The 7,736-nt window shown below is 39.7% G+C and overlaps 1 protein-coding gene across 3 annotated transcripts in view; it reads right to left on the reverse strand.

Annotated features, from left to right (window-relative positions):
* The window catches only part of Mrrf (mitochondrial ribosome recycling factor), a 67,537-nt gene that overhangs the window by 58,680 nt on the left and 1,121 nt on the right, over positions 1 to 7,736 (reverse strand). For all 3 annotated transcript variants that reach the window (XM_048432271.3, XM_048432270.3, XM_048432268.3), the window contains exon 2: positions 3,175 to 3,386. In XM_048432271.3, the coding sequence (XP_048288228.1) occupies positions 3,175 to 3,358 (184 nt within the window). In that variant the 5' untranslated portion in view covers positions 3,359 to 3,386. The remainder of the gene's footprint in view (positions 1 to 3,174; positions 3,387 to 7,736) is intronic.

Raw genomic sequence — 7,736 nt, forward strand, 5'->3', positions numbered from 1 at the left:
CCTTTTAAATCAGTAACTTTAAGAGGCCATCCTTTAGGCAATAGAGAAGGCAGAGGAATGCCAGACTGTAGAGAGCCCATTGGCAAAATCACCTTATTAACAGCTCTTAGATTGTTTCCATTCTCCATTTTCCAGATTTCTTTTTAACAACAAATACAGGAGAATTCCAAGGGCTGGTTGATTCCTCAATATGCTCAACCCATACAGGTTAGTCTGTAAGCCATTTTAAAGGTAGGGCTGTCGGTGCCTTTGAACAGTTGCTGTGTCCTGTTCTTGTACAACCTGAATGGTTGGTGACTGTCCTCTATAATATTTTGTAATATTTTCCCCAAAAACATACATTAATTTTTGGTTTGTTTTTAAGACTGGAGGAATGTTAATCCGAGTATTCCAATTGCTGTAACAAATCACATTCCCATGGTTCATTGCTATCTTAGCCACATATGGTTTTAATAATCCTATCTGTCCTTCTGGCCCGATACATTTCATCCATCTCGCACTCTGCTTTATCTGAAATGAAGTTCCGATCCCTAAAAACTGAACATTACATCCTGAGGAGGCTAATTTGGATGCCATACGACTATTGCTTCCTTGAATCTCTTTAAATCTAACATTGACATAGGAGAGTCTACTTAATTGTAACAGAGCCTCTGCCATTTGGCAATTCATGTAAGGTTACTGGATATATTTAAGTTGGTTGTCTGAAAACAGGCTGTTCCTCACTATTCTTATAATGCAATGCTGAAATTTATTCTTCATTAAATTCTGTCTGTCTCTCTGTGATCTGTTTTATTAGGTTTTTCTGAGGCCTGTATCAGATTAACCAACTTTCTTAGTGATAAGACAAAAATGATAAAGCAGCAAATGTTTACAATTGGCATTACATAAATCCCATCTAAATTAGATATCCTTTCATTTAATTGTTTCATTTTCAAACTGTTCAGCATATTATTATACAAAGACCCAAATCCCTCCATTGTAATGGTTTCCCATTTTTCAACGTGGTGGTGAAAAAAAATTCTTCCTTTTAACTAATTCCTCCCTTTAAGAATTCCCAATTTTTAGCTGGGTGACGGTGGTGCACACCTTTAATCCCAATACTCGGGAGGCAGAGGCAGGCAGATCTCTGTGAGCTGAAGGCCAACCTGGCCAACAGAGAAACCCTGTCTCAACAAACCCAAAAAAAAAAAATGAAAAAGATTCCTGATTGTCTTACAGTATCCACCTATGATGTTGGGGAAGATGTGGGACTGACTGCTCCTGCGCAGAGCAGTAAAAGCCTGACTGGAGTTGAAAGCAACCTACCTAGTTTGGCAGTAGCCCAAGAAGGGGGTTCAAGGAGTGCCAGCAACCCACAGGGGAGAGAGGAAGGGGCTGTCTGAAAACCACACAGGATTGTTCAGAAAAAGCACATGTGGTTGGGGGCCACTTGAAGAACTAGGCAGTCTAGGGTGGATGTGTCCTGTGGCCTTTGGAGCCCAGGAGCTCCTGGAGTTTAGGTGGCAGCTGGAGACTGTTTCAGAGAGGCTACAACAGGAAAATCCCAAACTTACTCATGGACTTGGGGAAAAAAAGAAAAGGAAGCCCATCTGGGTGGAGCTAGAGTCCCACGGGCAGTTATAGGCAAACGGCTTTTTCGTGAATTTTGTACCCCAAATGTTGGGCACCAAATGTAGTACGAACAATAAAAACCCAGAGACAGATATCGCTGTTCAACCTAAAGATCAGAAAAGCAAAGCAGCCAAGTCACTAGAGAGCTCTTACCTCTATGAAATCTTCAGATTGAAAAGAGAACAAATTCCTGTGTCATCCCACCTTGTATTTCTCTCCAGTGCTGGAATTAAAAGCCTGCACCACTGTCCAGTCTCTATGGCTAACTAGTGTGGCTGCTGGGATTAAAGGTGTGTGCTACCACTGTCTGGCCTGTATGGCTGACTAGTGTGGCTGTTTTGCATTCTGATCTTCAAGCAAGCTTTATTTATTAAAATACACATGAAATATCACTACAGTATCCTCTTGTAGAATGACTCCAAGGAATCTAAGAGAATGAAAACAGTCAACTCTTTGAGGAGCAACCAAAAAGAAGAAGACCCTGCTTGCAGGCCATATTGAGCATCTAGAAGACTATGACATCATGGCATCAGAATCCCCAGGTTTCTTCCTCTATCTGGAGCCAGCCATGAGCAATTTTTTTTTCCAAACAACTATATCCTGATTTCTATATTTTCAACTTGTTAACATGTATATTTATTAGGTAATTGTAAGGATTTTTTCACTGGAAAATTATAATTGTTTTCAATAGATAATGCTAAGGATTGGGTTAGAAAACTTTAAAAATAACATACAAATCCAACATTAACAAGATAAGTCTTCTAAGGGTTAATTTTCTTTCAGCAGTGTGATAATCTTTCTTTCAATAAAAGCATATCTGTGTGAAAGCAGAAAAGAAAAGTCCCAGTAGAAACACTCAGCAGCACATTCTAGCACCATCAGGGACAGCAGGACTCCTGACCCCACCCCAAACAGCAGGTTTGCCTCATCATCCTCTGTCATCCATTTCTCCAACCAAGTTTCTGAAAATCTAATTACATCAATATAGCCCTGGAGAGCGCTAAACAACAAAGAGAGATATGATCATCAGGGCAGGCAGCTAACGAACAATAATCAATTTTACAACTGATTAATTAATTACTGCAGTTCTAAGTGTGTCAAGAATAAAATAATAGTGTACACGACTGCATGTAACAGGGGACCTGACCCAGGCTCAGGCCAAGGAAGGCATCCCGGAGGAAGTGGCATTTAAGCTAAGACCTGCGGTACATCAAAATCTCATTCTTGGGTGACATAAGCCATTAAGATCATCCATCTAAACCCGTGGCTTTAATGCCCTGTCACCCAAAACCCTTCTGGCTTTAATTATACCCTCAATTCAAATCTTCCTAAAGAATGAGTGTATGCTGATCCCTGCCACAAGCACTCCAGTAGGCTTGATATTTTTACCTCTAGTTTTGCATCCAGATGAAATAAAGTAGGCATTTTATGAGCCTACAAGAAAATAAATGAGGTATAACAAAACAAACCCTGGGCTCAACAAAGTCTGTGTGTGAACGTCAGAGATATCTCTGAGGTATCTTAAATGTAAGAAAGGGCTGAGAGGGGAAGGAGGTCACCTACCTTTAGCTTTCTTGGTTGCAAACTGGCGAACTGGCATGGCTTGGTAGGCTAAGTATTGCCTTTGCTCATGTTGTCTTCCATGCACAGGCTTCATGGAAATTTCTGAAGCAGGTCTGGTCAAAGTAGTAAGGTAACTGCAAAAGGCAGGGTGCAGCAGGCGGAGGCACTTTATGCCCAAGGCCATGATGAAAGAGAATCCACACAAACAGTCACTAAAAGGAATAAGACAAAAGACCTCAATAAAAGAAAACCCATAGCAACTTCCAAAACCAATTCATGCCAACTACCAAGCAAGTCCTCTAACTGAGCCATGAACTCAAACATTATCTCTAAGCTGCCTCCCAATAGCCTCAAAAAGAACTATTCTCCTCACCTACAGGACGAAGAATCTGGTGTTCAGAGACTTAAGTGACCCACTCAGACTGTGGAGTTCTTTCAGTGTATCTAAATGTCTGTTAAGCAAATGTGCAGCAGCCTAAATCTATGATGATGCTAATTAAGCCCTTATATGAGCAAAAGCACAAACTCTTGATAAAGTTTAAAGAGGAAAGGCAGAGTACTAAAAGGGGCCTATAAGTAAGAAAAACATTTTAATAGGCATAAAATGACTGGAAAATTTACATGGCAGCATTTAATTAAAATTTTCTTTGGTTCCTTATGCACTGATTACCAATTAGAATCCACTTTAATTTGAGTCTGAAGTATGATTGAGGTTTGAGGTCTTCCACGGTCTAGAACTAGGAAATGCCAACATCCATTGAGGTAACACAAGTTATACACATTTCTGAGGTCTCTGACCATACAAAGATGCTATTGTTTCTTCTGAGACAGAACACAGTCCTAGCCAACAAATATCACACTAAGAGCTTCTGCCAAGAATCTGGTTATTACTTAGCTAAAAATTAAGAACAATTAGTACCAAGTGTCTGGAAGCACTATCTTTGGAAATCACATCTCATTTAAAAAAAAAAAAAACTGCTAAAGTGTTGACGCAGCATAACGCGATACACAAGAGCAGGCATTCTGCAGCACGAAGACATAAAATCCAATCCCAGCTCCACCACTTACTAAATAAGAACTGCTGAGTCTTCACTTGCTCTTCTGTAAAATGGGACTGGTACTTATTTCTTCAAGTTGGGAATAATGAGACTAGGCAGGTAAAACACTTGGCATGGTGACTATTAGGTAATAGGGACATAAGAAATACTTTTTGATAGTTATCAGTTTTCATTTTAAGGGCGTCTGTGCTAGGGTCAGACAGGATGAGGACACTTGTACATATGTCAGAACTAATGCGTAAAGTGGCAAAGATTCAGTCAGATGTGGATGTAAATTTCTGTCTGGGGTAACTCATCCTTTCCCTATCAGTGAGAAAGATAGGCCTCACTTAAAAATGAAACACTGAGTACATATAAAACATCCAGCACAGACCTGGCACACACTAACTGCTCAAGGTGTGCAACTATTATTAAATATTATTACCAGCATTACTTTTTTTAATGAAAAGAAAATGAGCAACACATAATGCCACATGTGGTGAGGCATGACTATAATTCTTGCAGTTAGGTGTTCAAGGTCCATCCTCAGTTAAACATCAAACTGGAGGCTAGCTCAAGCTAGATGAGATTCTATCTTTAAAAACATGCAAAAAAGAAATGAAATGAATAAAGTAAAGGCAAACAATTCCTTCTGATGCGATTTTTAACAAGTTCTGCTGGACAGCAGCAATCAGCGTACCAGATCTACACAAACGCAGGCCTGGGCTGTTTGTTTTACTCATATTTGTTCATTTCCTCCTGTCAATAATGCCACAGATAAAGCATTATAGTCCCGACTTTGTAGACGTTGAAACTGAGGCTCAGAGAGATGAAGGCCCTGCCCACAACTGTCGAACGAATAACAGTCCAATACCACTTAAGAGCCATTCACAAATGTTTGGCTCTGAGTGACATTTCTAAAGCTCAGTTTCTACCTAATATAGCAATCCCCAACTCAAATTTATATCCAAATATGGCTGTAAAATAATGTGCAGTTTAGGTTTTAGTAATTGACAGGGTCTCAGTCTGGCTACAGTGTGTATGACAGGTTTCCTGGAGTTCCTATTGTGGGTCGTAATACCAATCCACAAAGCAACAGGAAACTAAAACGGGTTAGAAATAAACAACCTTTGACAGAAAATTCAGCACCAAGAAGCAGGCCCAATACATGTGAACCGGAAGACAATTCTATAAATAAACCACATTGCTTTATGCTTGAAACATTCATTTCAATTGCATAGAAGTCAGGGAATTTCACAGTGGAAGTTCAATAAAGCAATCGGGTGGGTCTCTAACCTTAGGAACATGAACACTCAGGTCAGTATATGAAGCATTAAAACTAAAGAAGAAACTTCCTATGAGAGAGTTCAAGTATGTTCCAGACACATTAACGCACTCACAAGAGAATCTGTTTCCCCACTACCTGTGTGACCCTGAATAGTCCATCTTTCTCAGCAACATTTTCTACTACATCTTTTTCACTTTAAAAAACTAATACTTTTAGCACATGCCTTTAATCCCAGCACTCAGGAGGCAGAGGCAGGTGGTCTCTGTGAGTTCGAGGCCAGCCTGGTCTACAAAGCAAGTTCCAGGATACCTAGGACTGTTACACACAAAAAAAACCCAGCATCTCAAAAAAAAAAAAACCTAGTATTTTTTAAATAATAATTTACTTTTATTGTATGTGCATTGTTGTTTTGCCTTCGTGTATGTCTCTGTGAGAATGTCAGATCCCCTGTTACAAACAGTTGTAAGCTGCCATGTGGGTGCTGGGAACTGAACACAGGTCCTGGAAGAGCAATCAGTGCTCTTAACCACTGAGCCATCTCTCCAGTCCCCCAAATAACTAATAAACTTATATTTTAATATTATGTTTTGTTTACTCTTTAAGAGTTCCACATACTTACAAACCTACATCCTGGCTTGCCCACTGTCCTAGCAACCCTTCCCAACCAGCTGTGTATTGTGTATTGATATACAACATATATTTCTAACTTTTGAACATGTTGATCATGCTGGTATGCAGCTGGAAGATCTTGTATATGAAATACTTTTCCCATCTTATTGTATTTGCTTACCATATACATTTTACAAAATAAATTGATCTTTCATTTCCTCATGAGTTTCTTCTGTTCCTAAGTTTTTAAATATGCCACTAAGGGTGCTGAAGAGATGGCTTGAAGGCTAAGAACACTGGCTATTCTAACACAGGATCTGAGTTCGATTCTCAGCAACCACATGGTAGCTCATAACCATCTATATAACTCCAGTCTAGGAGATTCAGCACCATCTTCTGGCATCCACAAGCACTAGGCACATATATACATGTAAGCAAAATACCCATAGACATAATTTCTTTCTTTTTTTCTTTTTTTTTCTTTTCTTTTTTTTTTTTTTTTTTAGTTTTCCAAGACAGGATTTCTCTGTGTAGCACTGACTCTCCTGGAACTGTCTCTGTAGATCAGGATGGCCTTGAACTCACAGAGATCCACCGGACTCTGCCTCCCAAGTGCTGGGATTAAAGGTATGCACTACACCACCCTCCGTTCCCTCACCCCACTCAATAAAACATTTTTTAAAAGTCATTAAATAAGCTCGGTGTGGTCTCCCCTTATCTCTTTACCATCTGTTTTTCCTTAGATTTCAGCTTAACCATCAGTCTGTCAGAGCACAGGGTCAGTGGCCACCCCTTCCAACTATGTCCTATTTCCTGAGATCCATTTTCATACCCATACTCCATCACAGCACTTAGTTTTTAACAACAAAAGTAAATATTTGTGTAATTATTTGATCCTTGCCTAAGTATCTCTATATGGCTGTTGGCACTATGTGGCCTATGCTAGCAGACTAATCTACCTACTAATCTAACTGTTCACTGCTGCACTCTTTACTTAGGGTTGTACAGTTTACAGGAACACACATATCACACAAATGTGGTAAGTATGGTAATAGACTTCCAGAAAGATTAAATCCTTGCCCAACATCAAAATACTGACATCAGAGTTGTAATCTACACTTTTGATGGCAGGTCCTGGGATCTACTTCTCAACACTGCCACCATTAGCCATGATTTTTCCAGGTCTTTGTTTGGAATAGGGTTGTTCTTTTTCAAATTCAGTATCATGTAAAGAAAGGTATTTGTAATATTTGACTCAGAACAGCATCTGACTGCCCTTGGCATAAGCCAAAGAGGAATGATAAAATTTTAACAAGTGGATAAAAGGCTTAACCCAAAGACTAGATGAGCAGACTTCAATATCCCACTTCATCCTCATCACATGTATCTTTTGGATTCACAACCAGCCAAGTTCAAAAAGCATATATCACAGCTCAACCAAGGATGTGCACTGGAGCAAATCATTTCTCCTAGCTTGGTTTTCTTTTCTCAGCCATTCCTCGAATGAACCAGAGGTTTCCAGCCTTTCTAACTACAAGTTCTCCAAATTTCGGAGAACTACAACAGAAAGTGCACTTCCTTCCCTTACAGGGAAGACCATTGTGCTCCTGGCTGAACCCTCCCACACT

Source organism: Myodes glareolus, chromosome 21 (genome assembly GCF_982192425.1).
Source record: "Myodes glareolus chromosome 21, mMyoGla1.1, whole genome shotgun sequence".
Classification (NCBI taxonomy): domain Eukaryota; kingdom Metazoa; phylum Chordata; class Mammalia; order Rodentia; family Cricetidae; genus Myodes; species Myodes glareolus.